The sequence below is a fragment of the Salvia miltiorrhiza genome, chromosome 3, assembly GCF_028751815.1.
Source record: "Salvia miltiorrhiza cultivar Shanhuang (shh) chromosome 3, IMPLAD_Smil_shh, whole genome shotgun sequence".
Taxonomy (NCBI): domain Eukaryota; kingdom Viridiplantae; phylum Streptophyta; class Magnoliopsida; order Lamiales; family Lamiaceae; genus Salvia; species Salvia miltiorrhiza.
In genome coordinates, this window is record NC_080389.1 from 15406011 (window position 1) to 15432601 (window position 26591).

At 33.7% G+C, this 26591-nt stretch overlaps 2 protein-coding genes across 3 annotated transcripts; both read left to right on the forward strand.

Annotated features, from left to right (window-relative positions):
- Positions 1-2468: 2468 nt before the first annotated feature.
- On the forward strand, positions 2469-6285 carry LOC131017817 (abscisic acid receptor PYL8-like). 2 transcript variants are annotated; one of them, XM_057946552.1, is made up of 4 exons: positions 2469-2483; positions 4643-4918; positions 5003-5218; positions 5680-6285. In XM_057946552.1, the coding sequence occupies exons 2-4, from the start codon at positions 4793-4795 to the stop codon at positions 5893-5895; spliced, it is 558 nt and encodes a 185-aa protein (XP_057802535.1). In that variant the 5' UTR covers positions 2469-2483; positions 4643-4792; the 3' UTR covers positions 5896-6285. The 2 variants fall into 2 exon arrangements, with proteins under 2 accessions (XP_057802535.1, XP_057802534.1); XM_057946551.1 differs by lacking the exon at positions 2469-2483 and having other exon boundaries at positions 4633-4918; positions 5003-6285.
- A 15326-nt stretch (positions 6286-21611) lies between these two features.
- Positions 21612-25083, forward strand: LOC131017818 (probable polygalacturonase). Its single transcript, XM_057946553.1, has 6 exons — positions 21612-21875; positions 22098-22700; positions 23739-23859; positions 23939-24113; positions 24208-24278; positions 24359-25083. The coding sequence occupies exons 2-6, from the start codon at positions 22356-22358 to the stop codon at positions 24985-24987; spliced, it is 1341 nt and encodes a 446-aa protein (XP_057802536.1). The 5' UTR covers positions 21612-21875; positions 22098-22355; the 3' UTR covers positions 24988-25083.
- Positions 25084-26591: the final 1508 nt, after the last annotated feature.

A 26591-nucleotide genomic window follows, 5' to 3' on the forward strand; every position in this document is an offset into this window, starting at 1 on the left:
AGTATGATTGAGTTATTAAGCTCTAAATGTTTCAATGAAATGCAAATTGTTTATTTAATGTAATAAAAACTGTTTATCCAATAAAATGTTTATGTGCACTCTCTCTGTTTAAGGCTCGCACAGTTAATCAATTGAGGTTCTCTTATGACCTAATACGTTGTTTGAGAATTGTGTACACTTGTTAGTTGACTCGGTGGGTTGATCTCCATCGGGCTCTAACCAGAGGCGTTATAAGGGTGCTCGGCTGGATGTGTTCCGGAGCATGAGAAATATCAGGCCTGCCTGGGTAGCGTCCCGAGGTCAAAGTAAACTTGTCTGGGTTACGCCCTCAGTTCAAGTAAGCGGGAGACGGAGATCCGTCGGTGGCTAGAGGTCCGGGATCACAGCGAGTAACAGAAAGGGAGTGTGACATGTGCGCACAAATGAAAGAAAATATTTTAACATGCTTAGAAGTTATTTCAATTTAAAACCTTCTAAGTCATGTCAAGTATGATTGGATAAACTGTCTTTATTAAAATATAAAATGTTTCAGAAAATGCATGCCCACTAAGTACATTAGTACTTAGCCCAAAAATACTTTCAAATGTTTTCAGGTTGGCTGGCCGGTGCTGACGGGACGGAGCTGAGGCTAGCGATAAATTCCTATGTTAGACTTCCGCTGTAGCAATTACTCATATTAGTCTTTTGTTTTTCCAACTTAAGATCTTCATGTTAAATTTCAAATGATAAAGCTGACCGAGCTTAGACTCTTCACTACTAAATTTATGCCAATGAATGTTGGTTTTCAGAAGCATGAAACAAAACTTGTGATCCAAAGGGGCATAGCCCGACTTTCTATCCTATTTCGGGTTTTTACAAGGTTGTTCCTTGTTTATTTCTATGAATTAGTTGCACGTCGATTATATTTATTCATTCAAGAATTGGGGTGTGACATGTAATTTTTATTTTTATTGCAATGTTTAATTTAAATTTTAATGAAATTTGAATTAAAAATACATTTGGTCTCGTTTTGGTCCGATTGAGTCCTAGAAAATTAGTGTAATTTTTATTTTTTTTATTGTATTTAAATTATGTCTTTAAATTATTGTAATGTTTAATTTTATTTTTAATGAAATTAGAAATTTAAAAATAAAAGTGTAGAAATATGAATTTTGTGAAAATAGGGATTTAAGCACCCACCTAAGACACAATGCATTGGAGAGGGGTGTGTCTTAGGCGGGGCCCACTCCTAAGCACTGGCGGATCTACATGAGAACAAGGGGGTACAGTTGCACCCCCAAAAAATATCAAAAAGAATTAGTATATATATACAATATTGGTAATGGGTGAATTTGACACTGTGTGTATGTGTTTCTTGGTTAACTAGGATATCTATTTTGTTGTGGGGTTGAACTAAGCGTGTGTCTTTAATTTGCTCAATGAATTTATGCGGTGGATTTGTGAATTGATAATTTGATTGAGTGCATGCAAATTGTTGTTTAATTTTAATTATATATTTATAAATTATAGATCATTTTTTGAATGATTTTTTGGTCACCTTAATTGAAAATTAAAGATGTGTTTCTACAAATTTCTAGTAATGAGGTTGTCAATGGCTTTCAACAAACGAAGACTCGTCAAAATATGTTATTTTCTTTTGCATTTTGAAGTATATAACTTTAAAAGTGAAAAATGTTATGGAATGTACTATTTTTATTATTAAGTATTTTATATGTTTATGATTATGTCAATATGTAATTATTTGACGCACCCCCGAATGCAAAATCCTGGGTCCGTCACTGCTCCTAAGACACCCCTCTAAGACACCACCATTGTGGATGCTCTTATGACATTTAACAAAATGATAAAAATAAAAAATGGCATATACATAAAAATAATAAAATAAAACAAAATTACTAGCTAGACATGCAAAAGGTCCATGGTCTCATGTTACAGAAATTTGCCATATTTGTACAGTCTGTCTTTCACGCGTTGGAGCCTATATTCCCGGGACCAAGTCAAATCAAAGACTTTACTTGAAGAAATTAGTAATTTTTTTTTAACGAAATGAAATTTTTATTTAAAATAGACTATTGGTTAAAGATAAACTCAAAAAGACAATAACAATCCCATCATGCAAGAGATAAGAGAAAATTGCGGAACCTATTAATGTAACTCAACTATCCCTATTTGTCTTTTCTTAGAATATTAACCAATCTCACTTGCCACAAAAGTAGGCTTCAATTTAAACCAATCAAAAATGTAAAAACCACCCTACACCCATCTCCAACCAATACCCTTTAACACACAATTCTTCTCCACTCATTTTTACTCAATTATTATAATATTACCTCAGCCTTTTCCTTTTGCCCTTTTCCTTTTTTATTTAAAAGTTGTTAGATAGATAACTCAAGTTGGCCCAAACTTTCCTTCAGATAGAATGATCTTACATGGGATGGATCCACGAGAATCGTAATTCAGTACTATTTCTTTACTTTATTAAGGTAAGAAATTACAGTGTTAATTTTAATAAATTATCCTTAAATGAATATTATGCTATATATTCTATTGTTTAGTTTATGATAGCATTTTTTAAAAAAAATTTATGTATTTATTTTGATTATAATTTCTCAAAACTTATTATTAATGCTATTGATTTTATAAATAACATAAAAATGAAAACTTAATTTGTACATTTTCCCTATGATTTCAAATAAATGAATAAAATAACAGAACGAGCTTTAATTTTTATGTAATTTATAAAATTAATAATTATTTTTTTGTGAATTAAAATTAATGGTTAATTGCTTGTAAATTCACGAACTTTAGCGAAAATTCATTTTCAACACGTTCTTTCAAAATTTTAATTTAATACACCAACTTTAACCCGTTGTTCAATTTTAACAACGATCAAATCTCCGGCGAATTAGAAACACACGAGGCTATGACGTGGCTTCTAGTTTCGGAGTCCAGATGTGGTGCGCCTCTCGCTTCATACACAAGCCACAGAGCACCCAAATCCTCCGCTACTTCCGCTATGCCGTTGCGCCGGATGAGGGTTTTCAGGGAGGGCGCGCGGCGAAGGAGGAGGATGAAGGAGAGGAGGGTTTGAAGAGGATCATAGGAGAAGAAGAATTTCAGATAGGGAGAGGAAGGGCCGTGGGGCAGCGGAGGGAGAAGGAGGGCTGTAAGCTTAGATCTGCAAATCGTGGAGGAAGAGGGAGGCGACGAGTGCCAAAAATCGTGGAAGAGGAGGGAGTGTGGCGGGAGGAAGAGAGAGTACGGCGGGGCGGCAGAATAAGAAGGAGGGCCACGGGCCTAGATCCGTAAATCATGGAGGAAGAAAGAGGGCGGCGGGCGGCAGAAATCATGGAGGAAGAGCGAGGGCCGCGGGGCGACGGAGGAAGATGGAGGGTCACGGGCCTAGATCTGCAAATTGTGGAGGAAGAGGAAGGGTCGTGGGGCGGCGGAAAATGTGTAAGAAGAGGGAGTGTGGCGGAAGAAAGATGGAGTGCGACGGGGTAGCGGAGGAAGAGGGAGGGCCAGTTGGGCGGAGAAAAACGACGATGTTTTAAGCTTCTCTAAAACACTGCGTATTACTCATCGGCGAACAATTACAAAAGCGTGTGCCGGAAAGCCACGTCAGTGTCACGTGTGTTTTTAAGTCTCCGAAAATTTAATGGTTGTTAAAATTGAACAACAAGTCAAAGTTAGTGTATTAAATTGAAATTTTAAAAGAACGTATTAAAAATAAATTTTCGCTAAAGTTCGTGAATTTACAAGCAATTAACCTTAAAATTAAATAAATGTATAAAAAAAAGGCTAACATAGGCTAAAATGAGAACGGTGACAACATAACATATCTCTTCATCCCTAAATTCAAAAACAAGAAGAAAGCTAGATAATGGTATACTTCCTCTTGTGACCTGATTTGGGAGCGAATTTTTAAAAATAGTTGAGAGATACATATAAAGAAATGAAAAAGATATACTAATAGATTATTTTTTAAATAGTTAATTAGACGAGTTTCTATAAATATTGAATGTGAATAAAACTAAAAAGATATTATTAGGTGTTAAAATGAAAATACTAATATATTTTTTTTAGGGCTGAAAATACTACATTTATTATGAATAAATCAAGTAACAATTAAAAATTTGAGTTTTATGGAGGAAGATGAGTAATACCACATCCGTCCCAATAAACATGACTCATTTCTTTTTGGCATAAAAATTAAAAAGAATATGTAAAATTGGATAAAATGTAGGACTTATAATTTTTTAAGAGTTAAATATTACTCTATTTGTCTCATAAGAATTTGCACTAATTTCTATTTTGAGCCTCACAAAAGTCTATATTTTTTTTTGGGACTCCTTCTTCCACTAATAAAAGTGGGTCACTTATATCACCAATAACACATTCACCTAATATTAATTAAAATTCGTGCTACCAACAATCATGCACACTCTCATGAGACGATTTTTTTTTTAATTTTATAAAAATGAGTTATTTTTAACTAGAGGATTCAAGATGAAAAGTGAGTGATGTTCAATGTATTTATTTATTAATGTAGGTGTACTATTTGAATATTATTGATAATTGTTTGATTTGATGTGGATGAAATATTAAAGAAATAAATTTGGACCATTGAGGCAAGTTGCAGGTGCCAATGGCGGTGTGTTTTGGACTGTTGTGAAAGCTCTGACTTTGGTTCTCATTCAGTCATTCACTCCCCCTCTCCCCACCCACTACCAATCCCCTCCTCAATATCCACTTCCTCCTCCCTCACAAATCTCCACCGTTGATTCCCACAATGGTCGGCCCGATCAACGGCGGCGGACCCGAGGAGGATTTCATCCGGAGGCACCACAAGCACGACGTCGCCGAGAACCAGTGCTCCTCCTCCCTCGTCAAACACATCAAAGCTCCTCTCCCCCTCGTATGATTCCGCGCTCAGATCTGCGATTCATTTTCTAATTGGATTTTTGCGCCGGAGATTTTTGAGCTGTGATTTGTGCCGCAGGTGTGGTCGCTGGTGCGGCGCTTCGATCAGCCGCAGCGGTACAAGCCATTCGTGAGCCGGTGTATAGCGCAGGGCGATTTGCGGATTGGGACGGTGAGAGAGGTTAATGTCAAATCGGGGCTGCCCGCCACCACCAGCAAGGAACGCCTCGAGCTGCTCGATGATGAGGAGCACATTTTCAGCGTGCGGATTGTCGGTGGAGATCACCGCCTCAAGGTACCGCCGCCTTCTCTCTCGTTTTCCTTTGCTTTTCCGATTCATTGGACGGAATCAGCTACATTTCTCTGTTTGGCATTCGTGATTGAAAAATTGAAATCTACGCTTTTTATTAGGGTTATTTTCTCCCTTTCCGCTTTGCTCGATTCAATTTCCAGTTTTTTGCTTATTGATTCCCAATTTCCGGTGGCTGATTTAGGTCAAATTAGCTTGATTATAATAACAATATGTGGTAATCACGGTGTTTATCCATTTTTACGTATTCAGAAACACATTGTTTGATACATTTGCTTGAATGTGTCGTCGTCATAATCATCATGATCATCATCTTTACTTGAATGCGTAATGAATTGGCTTGTGATTTGAGACTACTGAGCCAAAACTATACGACAAATTCCAGCAATGATGATCTTTATTAGGGCAAAGGTATGAGCGGCGTTTTTGTGTTTTATTAATCGCAGAACTACTCCTCCATCATCACCGTTCATCCAGAGACGATTGATGGGAGGGCGGGGACAATGGTGATCGAGTCTTTCGTTGTGGATGTACCGGAAGGGAACACCAAGGACGAAACGTGCTACTTCGTGGAGGCGCTGATCAAATGCAACCTCAAGTCGCTGGCTGATGTGTCGGAGCATCTAGCCGTGCAGGAGCGGCAATCGATGGAATCCGAGTAGAGGGTGTTGTTGCTACATACATACATATATCTAAAAGTGAGTTGAGAGAGTGGCGTGGCGCCACTCCTCCTCGGCCGTCTTTCAGCTATCTGTGTCGGTGAAAGGGCGACGTGGGTTTGTTGCTTTAGTTTCTTGCAATCTGTTTCTCCATGTTGGAGCCCACTGTAGTTACATTCGAGATCCATCATCCATTTTGGTATGTGCTTCAAACCTTTGTTTTGAGATTGGGTTGTAAATATTGTAGGCTAGGAAGATGAATTACTTAATTTGATATGTTGTGGAGATGTTTTTTGTGGTTTTGATGCTGTGACTATTTGCGATTACAGTTTGGAGTTTGTAAATTAATGTTGTTGTCTTGTGTTTTTGGAGAATATAGCTCTTATTGAGGAAGTGTTTGTCTCTAAGTGGGATATGCGCTTTATTCGGGGAATATCTTATCTGCTGTGGTTTCTGGTGTGCGCTACGCAACGTTTTAGCTCCAATCACCACATGGTCAAGATATATGGATTTTAATATTTTCAAAAAAAAAAAAATTCAAGTTGTTGGGATTTTTTATTTTTAGAAAATGGGAAGTGCTTCTTTAAAACTCTTGAGAGATTGGGATTTGGTGGGCTTGATGAGGTTAATATTTTACCAATAAATTGTGACTATTACTTGTCGACCTCGATGAATTGTGATCATCAATATTTGTTGATGGCGATGAATTTCGTTGGAACAACATTGTATTTGGTACGAGGGGTGGACACATTTTGCTTTTGCACAAACAACGAGGAGACAATTGTTCAAATTCTTAGAAAAATCAAATTGGAGCTTATAAATTGATTGGAAGCTAGAAATTTAAATGATCATTAACCATTGTTTTATATATTACCACAATGCATGTTACCAATTTAATTTTTCTTTTCATTTTTGGGAATGATTCGGTTGAGTGTGACATGTGAAGGAGGAAGCTCGTTATAGTGCGTGCAATCGAGTTCAAGTAAACCTTCCTTTAAAGGAAAAAGAAACTCGATGAGCGGTAACCAAAGCGGCCACCATTTCAGGTAATCTCAAACACTAAGGATATCTGCCTAACCTTTTTAAAACACAATCTTGACTTCTATCAAAGCCTTTTCTTACCATTTTCATCAAATTCATATCACATGCTTTGCGTTATAGTATCATTCACTTCCTAAAGTTTTGTTTTATTTAATTTAGGATTAGTGACGCCTAAATACAGGAATTTTGGATCAATTTTGATTTTTTTCACGAACTTTGAAAGTTGTCAAAAAATACAAGAATTTTAATTTATTTTTATTTTTCCCACGAACTTTGAGAATTATAAATAAAATGCACAAATTTTGGCTCATTTTGTTTTTTTTTTCCACTAAATATATTGTTATTACAAAAATGTTCTAATTAATTTTTTATATTATTTTTTTCAAAACGACGTCGTTTTGATTACGAAATGTATTTAAAAAAAATCATGTCACTCATGAATAATTGTCATCTATCATTAATTAAATTAATTAAGCTATCTAGTTAATTATAAAAGAATTATTTGTATTATTTTTTTATAACAATATATTTCGTGGGAAAAACAAAATGAGTGTATTTTATATGTGTGTGTATATATATATATATAATTAAATAATTGTTTCTATTACAAAGCAAATTTTGACAATATGTCTGCACCAAATAAAAATTTTATATTCCAATTTTGGAAGCTATGAAGGGGGTTTAAAGTATTAACTATTGGAGAAATACATCCTAATGATCTAAATTATATTAATTTCTACGAAACTGACGCGTACGATCAATATTCGCTTATAGCAAATACCCAAACAATTAATACGAACATGATCATTAATTACAATCAACCGATTAAGCCTAGGCTTGTGCGACGTGACATTTACGTGGATAAAAATTCAAAACGATGCCGCTTTAATTTATTAAAATTGCAAGAAGTTCTAAGAAAACAAAAATCGAAACTACATTTGTTGTTAAAAATGCGTAATTATTATATCTAATCTGAATTGTTGATCTTTGTATAATCTATATTTTTCATTAAAAGTGCACAACTATAAGTATATAAAATGCATTATCTAAAGAGCATGTATGATTATATAGTATATTAATATTACTTGAATATTCGATGGTATACATGCATTACGTATCCAAATTAATTAGTCTTTTGATCTTCCGGGCATAGGGCTATAAACGAGTCGAACCGAGCCGAGCCGAATACTAGCATGCTCAAGCTCGGCTCATTTAAATATTTGGGTGTTCGAGCTTGGCTTGAGCTCGATTCGAGCTTTTATTTTGTTGAACGAGCTTGGCTCGTCACCCACTTACCAAGCTCGAGTTCGGTTCGAGCTCGACTCGGGTGATGCTCGATAATGTCGAATTTGAGCTTGAGTTCGAGCTCAGTTCGTTAGATGTTCGAGTTCGAATTCACTATAAATTTAAGAAAAACTTCTTATTAAGAGTAAACAAGTCGAGCTCGAGTTCGACTCGTTTAAGGCTCGTGTACTAACTCGATTGAAGGCTCGATTGAAGGTTCGTGAACAGGCTCACACACATATTTGCGAACAATCGAATCCAAACATGTTCGCGAGCTCAACGAGCCGAGTACTATCAGGCTCGAGCTCAACTCGATAAAAATCTCGAGCTCGAAATCAGGCTCGAGCTCAGCTCATTTACTATCGAATTGAGCTCCGAACGAGCTTTTTTCGAACCGAATCTTGAATAACTGGCAAATAGCTCTGTTCATTTACAGCCGTATTCGGGCAATATATTTGACACAAATATTTTAAGTTCTTAAAATGAAATAATTCAAGAAGGTCAATTGGCCAAAATGAATTTCAAGAATTGCGGATTAAGTTCGCGAAAAGAACATTTATTTTTTTATTTTTTTATTTTGCTGCCAATCTTTTAAATAACAATAAAAGAAAATCAATTCTGAAAAACCTTTTATACTTGCGACAATTTTTTCGTATAAACGAAAATATACTGTATGTATTTGTCCTTGATCTTAAGATGAATTTTGAAAACAAAATTGAATGGTTATTTGTTTTGATTGGCATGAGCATGATTAATGAGGTTGGTGGATAGACATAGAGGGATGGGTGTAGCTTTATTCTCGTTCTTCCCACTTCTCTTACTCAAGCTTTTCCTAAAGCTGACATCCCAACTTACAAAATCAACTATATTATCTTAATATATAGTAATAGTAGTATTATTACTTTCACTAAAACATAACATTATGTTATAACAAATCAGCCAAAAAAAAAAACATTATGTTATAACAAGTGTTATCTCAATGATCATATATAAAACCATGCATCATAGATCCGTATTTAGGTTCATCTGTTTCCACTGTTATTATGTGCTATTATAACCATCATAATGTTTTTCCCATTGAGTTTTTATTAAGATGATTTTAATGAGGTTTGACCCTTCGTTAACTCTTTGTGCTTCCATGGAATTATAAGGTTTTTTTTTTTCCTTTTTTTCTCCATGAATATAATTTGCAGTTTAATAATAATGTACTATTATAACCATGATCGATGGCATGATAGGATAGTTTTTGTGCCGTTTTCATATACACCTTGCTTTTCATAAATCTAATAATTCCGATCCACATGATAATATTTTGAAAATGAATAAATATTTATTAATATACATTAAAAAATTTAATTATGAATTAGTTATTTTATTTATTTATCTACATTTATGCCCTAACTATAAACAGAGGCAGTTGGCCAGCTTTCGTGTTTGCACGCATATATTTTATGAAGAACGGAATTTAGTGATCTTCCATGACCATGAGCACTTTTTATGAGAATCGTTCATGTTTAGTTCATATTAACATTGTTCATTTTTATTTCATATATTTATTTTGATTCTAATGGAGTAATTCATAAATTTTCATTGACAACATTAATTAACTTTATAAAAACATAAAAAAAAATATTTGTTTTTTTATTTAACTTCAAATAAATGATTGAAAGAACTGATCGAACTTTAATTTTTATACAATTCATTATATTATGCTAATAATATTTTATGAGATTTTAGTTACAAAATAAATTCATAAAATAAAAAAAATATACTCCACATGAGGATCTCTATATACGAAGCTCGGTTTTGAAATTAATGAAATGGTGGGAATTCTTTTATCCACGTGACGTGATTGATAACGCACGAGTTACGACACTACTCGTAAAATTTACATTATGTTTTTTGAACCCATAAACATTTACATTATGTTCATACTTCTTTTTGGCCAATCACTCCTAAAAATGAAGGATTGAATGATAAATCCTTTTTAAAATTTAAAATTTATTTATTTTCTTTGTTTTTTTAGGCGTATTTATTTTCTTTGTTAGTTTGCATCTTTCTTTCCTTTTCCTTAACAATGAATATAGATTAAAAAGTTCCATTTTTTCACGAGTTTAGGATTCACTGAGGATCCTATAAAAACTAATTGAAATTCAAGAATTTTACAATGGATTTTTCATATTTACAATCAATAGTTTACTTCTTACAAATAAGACTCGTTCTAATTTATTTCCCAGGGTAATTTTCAGAATTTCGTCACGAACTTTAAATCTCTTAAATTAAGATACAATATTTCGATTTGTGTCAATTCTTCGGAATTTTCCAGTCAATCGAGGCTATGCATGTGCATAAAACAAAGTCATTTTGACACAAGAATATTAGCAAAAAAGCAACGATCTCTAGGAATAATTTTGAATTATGCATGACCTTTGAAAATAATTGCAAATTAGAGATGATGTTTAATATTTTTTTTAGTTAAGAGTGTGTTCTATTTGGCTGATAAATTAATCATAAAAAAAAGAGCGATATCAAAAATTTCTCCTTTAAAAGTTCTTCTTTTTTTCCTCTCATTTTCTACAAAAATGAGAAAAATAAATAAAGAAAAGGGATTTAAGAGGGTAGAATTATCTTTTGTAGAATATAAGGGGAAAAAAAGGAATTTAAAAGAAATTTTCTTTTGTTAATCCTTCTCATGATAAATTTATCAATAAAAAAGAACACGTCCTAAGGGAAAAGTATTATGATTTAATTAGAATGTTTTTCAACATCCTCACGAAATTGTAATTAACATGAACTTATTTGTGTTGTTTTATTTCCTCACGACTGATCGGTTGCTTTGTTTCAATTTCCTCCAATCTATATATATATATATATATATATATATATATATATATATATATATATATATATATATACTAATAGAAAAAGAGCCTAAGCATTCTATGGGACAACTTGTAGATTGTCTATTTTACCCCTCTACATATTTTATATTATATATAGTTATAATCTATTTTTCTAATTAAAAGAAAGATGTTTCATGACATATGGACACAAGACACAAGAATTACTAGACTTCTAATCCCTTTTTTCTCTTTATAATATTACAATTTAATATAAAATAAAATATTATTCGGATTCATATCGATGTCTCAAACCTGAACGATTTTGAACATAAGAAACACAAACAACGAGCTGGATTAGAATGAAATTTTCGATTAAATTGAAGAATAATGGAGTTAACGAGGACAAAACAAAATAGAATTGCATGAGATCGTGGCTTAGAATGATATGATAGAGAGAGAATTTATTGCATTGAAAATTCGAAATATTCAATTATGTTTAAATGCATCAGCTGTCATTAAGTCAATCAAGTAAATAAGATGTTTTTTTTTGTTTTTTTTTTTAATTTTTTTATGTAAGCTGATTTGTATTGTCTATATTTTTTCACATTTTTGATAATTACTTTCATGTTTTAATTTTCGTTTGCATTTTTATATTTTTTTATTGTTTTCTTTTTTTCTCTTTCAACTATATACAATTATTGTAGATTTTGAGTTTCATAGCTCTCCTTACATAGAGAATTAATTTAATGGTGCACACCTCATATATGTATCAAGAACTGAATAAATATTGAAAGAGAATGTTATGATCCATTGCAATATCCATTTCTTTTTCCAATTGGCGAAATAGGTTGACATATCAAAACATTAAAAAGATTGATCCCATGTTCTTCAAATCGTAACAGAAATTTTGTTTCTACTTCTACTTTATTAGCAAGAACCATAACTGCGATATTATCTCCAATGAAGAACAAGGTATCTCTATTAACTTTTTATAATTGATTGATGATTAAATTAGTTAAATAGTTATCATATTTTATAGTTTTATAATGTTTATAATTTATTTTACTAATTTGATAAATTGTAGTATTAAACTTTAGGATTTAAGCATGCGAAAAAAAAAATATACTTTGAAGTCTTCCTGCTCTTACCACTAACTATCGGTACATGAATGACCTGAATTGATAAAATGTTGATTTGTATTTAGAGTGTTTAGGTGATAATGAATACATTTAATTAAATTTCTAAACATAATTTGAATGGAAAATCTTTTGGTTGTTAATTGGTTTGAGATTCTTTTATATAATTAAGGAATTGTTGACACAATTATTTATTTTTTATATTGTTATATTTTATTTTATTTCACTAATCACTATAATATAACTTTTATTATTTTTATGTTGTATTTTTCTATATTTATAGGTGTTAGAAGACAAAACGTTAAGAATGTATCGTACAGAGAATATATTTTCTATAAGATACAAATAAAAAATGCAAGACAATCCATACTCTTATTAGTTGGAAGATTATTCCAGTAATATATCATGGATATGTATATAAAATTGGAGACAACAATACTTGATTTTTTTCGTCAAAACCAATCAAGTATGAGAGCATAATTGTATCAAGAAATTGTGGATAATGTCTTTGATGGAGAATTAAGAGGGAATGAAGTTGGCAAAATAATTGTTCTACCAGTAACATTTATAGGAGAACCAAGAGATATGCGTCGTAGATATCTTGATGCATTGGCATTAGCACAAAAATTTGAGAAACCGGATCTATTCATTACAATGACTTGCAATCTAGAGTGGAAAGAAATACAAGAAGCATTATATGATGGTCAAACAACTCAAAATCGTCCAAACTTTAACTACACGAGTATTTCGAGCAAAATTGCAAGACTTGAAAGATCAATTATTTAAGAGGGAAATTTTTGGACATGTAACTAAGATCAATTATTTAAGAGGGAAATTTTTGGACATGTAACTGCACATGTTGATGTAGTTGAATTTCAAAAAAGAGGGTTACCACATGTGCACGTGCTGATAATTTCAAGTCTGAGTATAAGTTGAATACGACAAGTGAAATAGATAAGTTTTGTAAGTATCGAACTTCCCGATCAAGAAAATAGTTCCGAATTATTTGAATTTATGAAAAAACATATGATGCATGGACCTTGTGGAGAGAAAAATCTAAATAATCCTTGTATGGTGAAAGGAAAATGCAAATGCCATTATCCACGACCATATTGTGAAAAGCACACAACAAGGTAAAGATGGATATCCAATTTGTAGAAGAAGAAAAAATGGATCAATTGTACGTGTTCGGAATGCAAACTTAGACAACAATGGGTTATACCATGTAATTGTTCAGATACAATTGTCATATTAATGTCGAGGTATGCTCTGGATCAGAGCGCTGTTAAGTATTTGTACAAATATATCTATAAGGGACATCAGTGGCGGAGCCAGGAATTAATTTGGGAGGGGGCTGAACTTACACGGTCCCGGAGAATTTTTTTTTTGGACATTCCGTATATTTAAGGCATTATTTTATTAAAAGACAAGCATAATAGTAATAATAAAGAACAACATTTTCATAGATTATATAATTTAAATATATAACAAATTAGTTTCAATACATTACAATTTTTTTGGGGACATTCTGTATTTTTAAAGCATTTTTTATTAAAAGACGAGCATAATAGTAATTATAAAGAACAACATTTTCATATCCTATATAGTTTTAATATATTACAAATTAATTTCAATACATTACAAACTTTTTTTTCTTGTCATTTCGTACATTTTAGGCATTTTTTATTAATAGACAAGCATAATAACAATAATAACGAACAATATTTTTATAAATTATATATTTTCAATAAATTACAAGCTAGAATCAATAATAATAAAAGACAAGCATAGTAATAATAGCAAACAAATTTTTTTTGGGCATTCCATCCATTTTAGGCATTTTCTATTAAAAGACAAGCATAATAGTGATAATAATGTATATAATATATATATATATATATATATATATATATATATATATATATTTGATCAATAGAATTTTATTCAAAAAACTCAATGGTACCAGAAATAATGTATAATATTTTTATAGATTATATAGTTTTAAATAGCACAATTATCCTTAAATTAATTATAAATGGAAGAATATAACAAGCTAATCAACTTTTGTAAAACAAATTTCTTTTATAATATAAACATATATCTATATATATATTTTTTTTTTAAAAAACTCAAAATTTGGGAGGGGGCTTCAGTCCCCCCGGCTACGCCCCCCTGAGGGACATGATAGTGTATCAATATTTCCAGATTATATGATAATTGAGTATGACAATGAAGAAAATTATTTGAAAAGACTTATCACAATCATTTTTCCGAGTTTAGGAAGGAATGCAATTTCGGCAGAGTACAAATCGAGCAATATTAATGCCAAAAAATGAGCATGTGGATAAGCTGAATGATAAGTTGATATCCATATTTCCTGGAGAAGAACAAATTTTCAACAGTTTTGATGAAGCTATTGACCATACAAACGTAAACTATGAAGTCAATTTTTAAAACTCTTTAACTCCAAATGGATTACCTCTACATAAGTTGGTCTTGAAGAAAAATTGTCCAATAATTCTTTTAAAGAATTTAGATCGATCCATCAAATGATCTGTGTAATGGCACAAGAATGATGTGCAAAGACTTCAAGGGCAATGTCATTAACGCAGAGATAATGCTTGAAATTACTAGTGACAACGATTTGGCGCTAAACAACATTCTGTCGCAAACTAAGAACAAGAAGTAAGATCCCCAATCGTCAAAATCAAACAAGAAAATATTTAAAATTTATCTTGTTCCGTACTTAGATAATTTAGGATCTTTTTCATAGATCTTTTTGCATTTTTATTTAAAGGTATATTATGAATATTACTTTCTTATATTAAAATTAATTCATTATTAGTTTCATTGATTCTTTTTTAAATTACAATTATAATCAAATGAATAAATCAATTTAATAAATACAATTAATAATATTAATATTCAAAACTATATAATAATATCTATATATGTATTTTATTTTCATAATATAAAATCACAAGTGTTAAACGTGCATCGCACGTTCTTACTGCTAGTGTAATTTAAAAAGTGTAAATATTACTTTAAATTCTAAATTATAATCGCTTTATAAAAAATATTTTAAACTATAAGAAATGTTTATTTAAATCCTAAACTAATCAATTTTGTATAAAAAATGTCCATAGCCTATTCTGGCTCTCGAATATTTAACGTAGCTCATCAGATCTCACATTGCAATTTTTTTTAAATGACATGACACAAAACAACATATCATATAAAAAAATTTCAAAAATAAGAACGTCTTCTCGAACATGTGCTCTCGTTGCGCTGCTGCCACGCACACCGGAGTTGATATGCTTTCGCCGCACTACCGCCTGATCGTCTGACTCCTCCCCCTTCCCGTGCTGTTGTTGGGCCTCAAAATGGAAGACATGATGATGATTCAATTTTACCGACAATAATTCAAAATTTGTGCCAACTGCATCAGTTTAGGGAGATAGAAATAGGGAACTGAAACGTATAGAGATGGAAAAAATCACACTATGGACGATATTGAAGCTGTAACTGCAAAGACATATAGTAGAGGGGTCGATTTCTCATATGCCAAAAGTTGAAAGTTGCGGTTGCTATTAAAGCAGAAGCTGTTATTACGAACAACTAAGAAGTGCTGCATTGTTTTGGTGTTTTACTGATTAGCTTTTAAAATTCTATTATCTTTGACAGTATGGTTTAATTTATCTTTCTTCTTCGTTTTAGCTGTTGAGTTTCAGCTGGCGTGATAGAGTTATTGTTACGAGGTGTATTGTAGTAATTGTGTTGTTTCCCGATTCTACTGATTGTAATCTTGTATTTCCGGTTACCTTTTCTAGTGACGACAATAATAAATTAGTTGACCCTCCATGGATGTAGGCCATCTTGGCCGAACCGCGTAATTGTTATGTCGTGCATTCTTGTACGTTTGAGTTTCGATCATTACTCCTAACATTTGGTGCCGTATGTGGGAACGAATCCACCACAATGTCTGCAGCAAGATTTGAGGCCGAGAAATTCAATGGCAAGAACGACTTCAATCTTTAGAATATCAAGATGCGCGCATTGCTGATTTAGCAAGGTTTGGGCAATGTGTTGAAGGAGGTGAAGATTGATCCAAAGGGGAAGGAAGACGTTGAGAGCAGTTCCAAGATCTGTCACGAAGAGATGGATCAGAGAGTCCATAGCGCAATCATTCTATGCTTGAGAGATAGGGTTCTTCGCGAGGTCTGCAAGGAGGATACCGCATTGAAGGTATGGAACAAACTCAATTCTCTATACATGTCTAAAACAATAGCAAATATACTGTACGCGAAATAATACCTTTATCGATAATGATATTACAGAGGAAAATGAATTGAGAGAACACTTAGATGATTTTCAAAAGTCGGGCAGATCCAAGATGAGGATAAGGCGATTTTGCTGCTTAATGCATTGCCAAAATTGTATGAGCACCTTAAGGATGCAATCTTATTTGGTAGAGAGAATAAGATTACATTAGAGGAAGTGATCAGTGTCTTGAAAATAAAAGAGTTGCAGAAAAATACAGAAGCAAAGGGTGTTTCTCAGCCAGAGAGTTTAAACATCAATAAGGGGAAACCAGGGAAGTTCAAGAAGGGAAACCACCAATCTAAGAAGGGAGGCCAGCCTAACCAGAAAGAGGCTGATTGAGATGAAGTTAAGAAGGGTTATCACTGTAACAAACCAGGACATATTAAGAAGAATTGCTATTCTTGAAAAAAGAAGCAACAAAAGTAAGGAGCCCAAAACCAGAGCTCTACAGATGTGGCTGAGGAGAATCAAGATCATGAAGTCTTGAACATAATTAAAGAAAGCATCTGCGGGGGATTCTTGGATTATGGACTCTGGTTGTTCATTTCATATGAGTCTTCATAAGGAATGGTTCATGGATCTCAAAGAAGGGAATATGAGGTCAGTAATGCTGGAAAATGATCACTCCTGTAATGTGAAAGAAATTGGAAGTATCAAACTAAACTTATTTGATGGATAAAACAGAATCCTAAGTGAGGTTAGATTCACTCCTGAAATAGAGAAGAAATCTAATCTCTCTTGGCATGTTGGAAAAAAAGGGGTATGCTTTTGCATCCAAGGCCGGATCAGTCCATGTAAGAAAGATTCCATCATTTTATTAAAGGGAACAAGAAGAAATGGTCTATACCACCTTGATGGCATGACTGTTGTGGGAGAATTTTCAAGATAGAAACATGTTATAACATGAGAGGCTGAGACATCTCAGTGAGTCGGGAATGAACTATCTGGCAAAGAAAGGAACTCTTGATGCGGGTGGAGTGATTAAACTTGAGAAATGTGAATATTGCATACCGAGCAAAGCAAGAAGCATGCATATTCAACTGGAAAAAAAAAACAAAATGGGGTGACAAAAAGAATGAACATAACCATCCTTAAAAAAAGTAAGATGCATGATATTGTCATCTGGAGTTGCTAAAAATTTCTAGGGAGAAGCTGTGATCTAGCTTGATAAATAAAAGTCCTTCATCTGCAATTGGATAAAAATTTTCAAAACAAAGATGGCTGGGAAGGACAGTCAATTATGGATATCTCAAGGTGTTTGATTTTCTAGCTTATGCCCATATCAAGCAAAACAAACTTGATCCTAGAGCTAAAAGATGTAGTATTGTGTTAGTATACCCTAAATTAAAAAAAAAAAAATCACACACACACACACACACACACACACACATATATATATATATATATATATATATATATATATATAGGACGAAGTTATACTAAGAATGTTATCTTTCGTGAGAAATGAGAATGATTTAATAAGCCAGTATATAGTGTTGAATAAGCTGCTTGTAATGACTAAATAACGGAATTCAATTAATTAGATAGAATTTTCGCTCCCTCCAGGATTCGAACCCAGGTAAAAATGTTATGCAGTTATTACAAACAGCTTATTCAACACTATATACTGGCTTATTCAATCATTCTCATTTCTCACGAAAGATAGCATTCTTAGTATAACTCATCCATATATATATATAGGGGAGAGCTACAGTAAAAACACTTCTTAAAATATAAATATAAACGTTTTTTAATGTACGAATTTTATCCAACATGGTTACGAATTCATCCAACATGGTTACGAATTGTGAAAAATAAATTTTTGCTACCTTTGGGATTCGAACCCAGGACCACGAATTCATCCAAAAGGGTTACGAATCAACCGTAGATCTTGATGATCTAAAGGCTAAAAATTGTTTATATTTTATATTTTATATTTTAAGAAGTGTTTTTATTTTAGCCCTCCCCTATATATATATATATATATATATATATATATATATATATATATATAGGGTGTGGTTCTAGAGAGAACTACATTATTTGTGAGAACGAGAGAACCATCAAATCTAATGCATCCACTGTAAAAATTAATGCATTCGCTGTTAAAATTAATGCACTAAAAAAATAAAAATAAAAAATGCTCCCTTCAGGATTCGAACTCAGGATCCACATTCATCCAACAAGATGATGCATCCACCGTAGATCTTGATGATCGAATGGCTGAAAATGGTTCTCCGGTCTTCTTTTATTTATGGTTCTTTCTTGAACCTCTCCCTATATATATATATATATATATATATATATATATATATATACACGTTCTGAGTCATATCATTTAGCATATAAAATTAAAATTACACAGTGACATTCGACGAACTACGTGGGGCCGAAAAATCGATACATAACATTTTTGATACAAAAATGATAGTTTGAAGTTTAAATAAATGGAGTACTATTTATTACTCCCTCCGTCCCACTTCAAATGACCCAAAAAATTGGACACGAAGATTAAGAAGTGTGTGATAAATGTGTAAAGTGGTGGTTGGACAATCCAAAAAATAGTGTTAAATCCCCAATTTTATTTCTAAATTTGGGTTGGGTCATTTCAAGTGTGGCCACAATCCAACATAAAAATTGGGTCATTTGAAGTGAGACGGATGGAGTATAATTCATGATATTTTTTATAAAATGAGTTGTTGAATTGAATTTTAAATTCAACAACGAATTTTTAAAAGTACGAGAGAAATCGAGCTAAGAACGTAATATAAATTGAATCAATGAGTCTCGTATTTACTTTTGGACATAGGAGCCCTATTTATAGCATATTCTCTAAGCATACTATCGAAGCCCAAGTGATAGTTTAAATACAATTCGCGTTATCGTTCAAACTTATAACGGAAGTCCGATCTGATTATCATTAGCCTTTGAGTATACTATTTCTAGACTAGGTGTCTTAATTTGAGTTTTGCCTTCAGGTGTGACTTTAGCTTTGTATAATTCAACTCTGGTGATCCAGGATTTGCAGTTGTTTTCAAGTTTTGAGTCCTAAGCTTCTTTTTAACATGTAATATCATTTAACATAATTCATAGATATTTTACTCTTAGTTTTAAGCCATAAATTAACTATTGAATTTTAAGCCATTACTTATAAATTGAACCTTTTGAGGGAATGATAACAAAGGGGGTTGATGAAAAACGTCGTCATAATAATTTGAAGTGTTAATTAATACGTATTTTGGAAAATGAAGTGGCGTTAACAATTATACAATAATGCGACAAGTTGAGGGCACATGCAAAATTTAGGTCACCAGCTATCTTGTATAGTTTATCGCTCACATGCACTCTTTATTGCAATACCATCCAATTTTTGTTGCTTTGGGATTTGGGTTTTTCTCTGCATTTCTTTTGTTTTCTTGCAATTCTTGATCTACGTAGTTTCAATGTCTTAGGTTTTAGAGCACTTAGAGTCAATGAATTTGGAACTATACAAAGTCTGGTGTCGCATTTAGCATTATTTTACGACAAATTAATTTTGAGATTTAATTTTATTGACCATGAGAGACAGATTTACTGCAATTTCGAGATCACAAGAGTTTTGGTAGCTACCAATTGCACTGCAAATGTTTAGTAATTATTTATCTGAAAAGAATTACTATTATATATAAACACATTTAGTTGTCGATTACATTAATCCATGTCGTCTAATTGACGTGTAAGAATAAAATAAATTGTAGGTCTAATACAATCTACGTAACTATGAAAATTATTAATAATTGTTTAGTATCATACAAATTATCCAGCTTGAACACAACATTCTTTTATTGATATATATCTGAATAGAAAAGTTGCGTGCACTTCAATTTCTTGATATATAGCTACTATTGTATCTTCTTTTATGAAAAGACAAAACCTCTGGCACCTTAACTGTTGGTTTAAATTATTGTTTACGACTAAAATGCAACTTTAGTCGCATCAACTATATATTAAGTAATTTTATCATTGATTTACTATTGATAGTTGATTTTAATTTATATATATACATGCAGCCAGTCTACATAATCTTGTCTTGTGCAAGACAGGGACGTTAAATTATTACTCAAGAATTTATTGTTGTATTATCATCATAATATGTTATTATTCAATCATGTGTGATTCATGTCATATCAATATATCTCCAATAATGTGTATATTAGCTTAACATGATAGTTTAAGTAGCAAACTACTTCATCCGTCTCATAAAAATATGAACAATCTACTATTTTTGAGCGTAACATGAACATTTTAAATTTTGTACACAATCTCCTTATTTTTTATTCCTCATTTTCATACTTGTTCATAAAAATACATCATGGTCCATCACTATTTTTCCCCAATTAACTCATTACTTTCATAATACTTTATAAAATGGGACCTATTTTTTATTCACAATAACTCTCAACTAATATTTTTTAAAAAAAAATTACAAGAGGTATCTATATAATCAAATTAGCAACCCCCACACAAGCGAGACCTTTATATCACACAAATGTAAAATTATGCGCACACAAGCGGAACCACTACCCACACAAAAGTGAGAAAATTACACCGCACGCAGGTGGATCAAACCCAATACCTCTCTTAAATATATTTAAATCTAATACTCCGTCTCACTTATCTTGACACTTTTATAGGGAGTAAAAGTGTCAGATAAATAAGACAGAGAGAGTATTTTTTAAGACCAGTGCCGCTTTCAATTGTTCATGTTAAAAAAATGACCATATTATCTTTATATTATTGAGTTGGAAATAAAGTGACTTATCACTCAATATCTAATTTTTTTATTCAACAAAATTTCTTTTGTAGGAGAGATCTCTCATCTACTCCGATAAACTTGCCACGCCACACAAATTGTTACTTGTAATTCAATCCAAAACAAAAATAAAAGAAAAAATAATTTTTGTAGCACTCATAATCTGGAACAGAAAAGACAATATGACAACCAATAATGATGTGGCCATTTTATTTTTTGTTTCAACATAATAAATCTTTTTAAAAATGAGCACGACTTTGTAAATATATCTATTGAAAGGCGTAGTTAAACCGATGATAATTCCATGAATAATTCAATAATTTATAGTTTCAAGAAGCACCAGACGTTTACTATCCGTTAATTTAATTTTATCCAATATTTCCGAATTTCCAAAATTCCAAATGCTATCACGAAATAATTGCGAACCTATTTTCTGCTCAAAAGAATCTCTCTCTCTCTTCACACACTCTGCTCTGCCCTGCTCTGTATCTTCCATAATCTCTCTCTCTTCGCGGCAAAGACAAGCGCTTCTTGACAAGCATTACCTCCTTTTTCACACTCCAGGTAGCTCCACACTTTGCACACACCACACACAGTCACATTCTGCTTTGTGTGTGCGCGCTTTTTCTTTGTTATCTTCTATGTGTTTTCTTCGTTAAATTCAATCCAGAACTGTGTTCATTTTTGGCAGAAATTATTTTCTCCATTTGATAATCGGATGACTTCTAATTTCTCGTTTCCTCACTTCATTTCAACTTTTTTAATTCATTTTTTGGTGAACTGCAGGTTTTGCTCCGTGCATCCATCGTCATCCTAGAAGATTTGCATTTGGAGTTTTCTCCTCGGACTATTTCCAGATCTCTCTTTACCTTTTTGCGGCGCTTTACTTCCTCTGTTGAAGCAAAAATAATTAAATCTTTGCTACTCTTTCAGCCATAACTACTCTTTCCTTGTTGCCTTCTGTTTGTTTTCTCTCACTAAATCAGCAAGCAAACTCCTACCGTCTTTCATCCCGTTGGAAAATCTGAAACGAATCAGCTCAAAATGTATCGCTGTGATTGTTCATTTTCGTTTTGTGTTGGGGCGTTATTACTGTTATTTATTAACTTTGGAGAATTCGCGAATGGTGATTGGGCAACTTGCTCCGGGATCGTTCCGATGAGTTACCGGAACGATAAGATATCGATAACGGACTTCGGAGGCGTGGGCGATGGGGTGACGTTGAACACGAAAGCATTCAGAGAAGCAATTTACAGAATCGAGCATTTGAGAAGGAGAGGTGGCTCGCTGCTTTACATTCCTCCTGGAGAATATTTAACCGGACCGTTTAATCTCACAAGCCGTATGACTCTTTACTTGGCTAGAGGCGCCGTGATCAAAGCCACTAAGGTATCTAACTTTTTTTTCATTTTTACTTTGCATCAAATATCATTACGCCATTTTAGTATGTTTCTGCTGCTGCTCTTGATTTATAATTTCTATGGAGTTGTTTCTGGTGTCGTTATCTTGTTTGAATCGGAGTTTTAGGAAGTTCGATTTGCCTTGCATCGCCGTTGTAAAGTACTTGAGTAATATAAAGATCTTGGTGGAGTTGGAGAAATATGCTAAAGAAATGGTGATGTGTTTTCAGTCAAAATGTACTAATTTTCCTGACTAGTATAGTAGTATGCACTTCATGATTGATCTCCTGTTGAACTGTACTTGAGCTTGAGGACAGCGAAGCAATGCCGTTGTAGTTTCCGTTTCTGATAAGCATGATGAGATGCAGACTTTATGAAGAGAATTCGAAACTGGGACCATATGGTATGTTGATAGTGATGTATCTGGTTCAGTAGGACGAGTCTCGGGTTATGTAGAACGAGAACAATAGCTTTAAAAACTCCGATTTAGGTAGTAAAGAATCATGTCTTAGAAGGGGCATTTAGTTTGTCTTGTGGACCAAGGAGATAGCTGGCTGACTTAACTGCATGTGAAGAAGGTCTTTCCAATAAAGTATGGTTTGCCAGCTATTATAATGGAAAAAACCATTATTCTGTTTCTTGCCAGATTAAGTGATATTGAGAAATGGACTGTAGATGATGATGACATGGATATGTATGAAGCAACAAATGAATCTGTGAATAATTGCTTCTGTGAGAACTAAAGATGATATTTTTGAAGAAACTCACCCTGATCTACTGCTCATTTTACAAGTTAGGGAGTCTCTTATGTATTGGTAATGCATCCTGTCAGCGGGCGAATGAGCCGTTGCAGTTTGCCTTTGAGCTATTAGAAGCGCTTCCAGCACGAAATAGGTTACATTTCTGAGAGAATACAAGTTAATTTATTTGGATGATAAAACTGTAAATTGCTTCACAGGTTATGACATAGAACGCTACTCTCGATTCTTTCTGGATCTTTGACATTTTTTGTTGGTTAATGCTTCAGGATGTTTGGCAGTGGCCCTTGATAGCGCCGTTGCCCTCTTATGGAAGAGGAAGAGAACGGCCCGGAGGAAGGTACATGAGCTTCATCCATGGTAACGGTCTACATGATGTGATAATCACAGGTTAGTGTTGTGGTCCATATATCAAACTTAGGCCACATCTCAAGGCAATCAATTCTAACAGAATGTTTGGTTTTGATAGGGGAAAATGGAACAATCGATGGCCAAGGTGGCATCTGGTGGGACATGTGGAGGCGAAGAACTCTCAAGTTCACTCGACCAAACCTTATCGAGTTCATGAACTCGAGAAGCATTCTCATTTCCAATGTCATTTTCAAGAACTCGCCCTTTTGGAACATACACCCCGTTTACTGCAGGTAATAGTTGGTTGGGTTGCATTGCATCCATGTGAAAATTTATTATGTGAAAATTTAAATTTGAACTCCCTTTTTCCCTCTTGTCTTTTGCCAGTCATGTTGTGATTCGATATGTAACGATTCTTGCTCCAGCTGACTCTCCCAACACTGATGGAATTGATCCAGGTATAAAATCAAAGAAGCATATTTCTTGCTTTTTGTTTCTTTAATAGCAGAAACTGATCATTTTTCTCTTGCATCATAAGACTCGAGCTCCAACATATGCATCGAGGACTCCTTCATATCAACCGGGGACGACCTAGTAGCCGTGAAGAGCGGGTGGGACGAATACGGGATAGCATTTGGTCGAGCCAGCCACAGCATCACCATCAGAAGACTAACCGGGTCATCGCCATTCGCTGGAATCGCAGTGGGAAGCGAGACCTCCGGTGGCGTGGCGGACGTCCTGGCCGAGCACATAACCCTGTACAACATGGGGATTGGCATACATCTCAAGACCAACATCGGCAGGGGAGGGGTCGTGAGGAACATAACCGTGTCGAATGTCTACATGGAGAACACGCGGACGGGGATAAAGATCTCAGGCGACGTGGGAGACCACCCCGACGAGTATTACAACCGGAATGCTCTCCCGGTCCTCAAGAATGTGGTGATCAAGAATGTTTGGGGTGAAAGAGTGCAGCAACCCGGCCTCATCCGCGGCCTTAGAAACGCGCCGTTTACTGATATTTGCCTCTCCAACATCCATCTTGGTGGCGCACGGCCGTGGCAGTGCTCGAATGTGTTCGGAGCTGCCGTTCAAGTCAGCCCGTCGCCGTGCGCCCTGCTCACCTCCTCCCGCCAGCAGCTAGGTGCATGCTCGTCTTCCTTTTAAAATCTCATTAATTTGTAGTTTACTACAGTTATCATTTTTATGTGAGAAGACAGCAGTTTTCATGTGTAATAGCAATTTTTTTTTTTGGATGAATCATATTTTGTGTTCCGAACTTTTAATTTTTTTTCAAAAAATATCACCTGACTTACATTCTAACTTCAAAAACTCATTCCAAAAAAAAAAAAAAAAACAGGATTTATATATCACTTTACAAAATACGGCGATGAAATAATGAGTTGCTTTGCCAAATGTTGCATTATTCAATATAAAATTGTAGAAAAATCTTAAATCCTAAGAATATACCAACCCCAAATTATGTAAGACAGATATAAATCAAACTTTTTTTATTCCTAAGTCGAGAGTTTTTGAAGTGAAAAAGTACATTAATGATATTTTTTGAAAAATGCTGAAAATTAAGATCTTATGGACACAAACTATGATTAACTCTATAATTTTTTTTCTTTGATGAAATGAACACATCAACAAACATAAAGATATTGATCGATCCTTCACATCTCAAATGGACGCAAATTTATTTACATACTCGCTAAAGCCTAAGAAGGGTAAAACTTTCATAACTCAGATATACACAAATACTGAAATACATACATACATACATATATATATATATAGAGCAAATGGGCTCACTTAGCCCTTCCAACTTAATAAAAGGAAAAAATGTCCACTCAAATTAAAACATGGAAATAGTAGCCTTTAAGACTTTTTTACCCTTATTTGAATTTTTAATAATTTATGAAAACTGAAAAATTAAATCCTATTTTGTTCAATTAAAAATATAATTAAATCAAATAAATTACATCAAAAAATTACCATATCAAATTTACCACACCCAAAATTCACACTCAAACCCTAACATCTCCCCCCCATCGCCTTTGAGTTCTCACGCCGCCGCCGTGTCCGGCGCCGGCCGCCCGCTCCGCCGCCGTTCCGTCATTGTCCAGCAGCTACGCCTGTCAACGGCTGCCGCCTCTCCTCTCCTCTCCCACTGCATCTCCTTTCCTCTCCCGCTGAGAGGAACGAACCGGCGCCGTCCTCCACGGCTGCCGCCTCTCCTCTCCTCTCCCGTTGCGACGTCGGAACCGGCGCCGTCTCTCTTCTCCCTCTGTAAGTTCAATCGGTGTTAAAGGATTTAGGTTGTGTATTATTTCACTCGGCGCCTCTCTTCTCCCTCTTCAAGTTCAATCGGCGCCATTGTTACACACAAAAACGAAAATATACTAGTTTACACACAAAAACGATAGTTACACACATTATCAATTGTTACACACTTTATTCGAATGTTACACACAATTTCGGAAGATAATGTGTGTAACAGTGCAAAATTTGAACTGTTACACACATTATCTTCCGAAATTGTGTGTAACCGTTCAAAATGCTTTATTACACACATTATCGACCACAAATGTGTGTAATGGTTCAAACTACACTGTTACACACATTATCAGCCGAAATTGTGTGTAAACGTGAAGTGTGAACCGTTACACACATTTGTGGTCGATAATGTGTGTAATGAAGCATTTTGAACGGTTACACACAATTTCGGAAGATAATGTGTGTAACAGTTCAAATTTTGCACTGTTACA

Excerpts from the sequence above, each read along its gene's own strand:
- LOC131017817 (XM_057946551.1), top strand. The coding sequence starts at position 4,793 with ATGGTCGGCCCGATCAACGGCGGCGGACCCGAGGAGGATTTCATCCGG. Across the intron at positions 4,919-5,002 it reads TCAAAGCTCCTCTCCCCCTC|GTGTGGTCGCTGGTGCGGCG; the intron begins GTATGATTCCGC and ends TTTGTGCCGCAG.
- LOC131017818 (XM_057946553.1), top strand. The coding sequence starts at position 22,356 with ATGTATCGCTGTGATTGTTCATTTTCGTTTTGTGTTGGGGCGTTATTA. Across the intron at positions 22,701-23,738 it reads CCGTGATCAAAGCCACTAAG|GATGTTTGGCAGTGGCCCTT; the intron begins GTATCTAACTTT and ends TTAATGCTTCAG. Across the intron at positions 23,860-23,938 it reads ACATGATGTGATAATCACAG|GGGAAAATGGAACAATCGAT; the intron begins GTTAGTGTTGTG and ends TGGTTTTGATAG.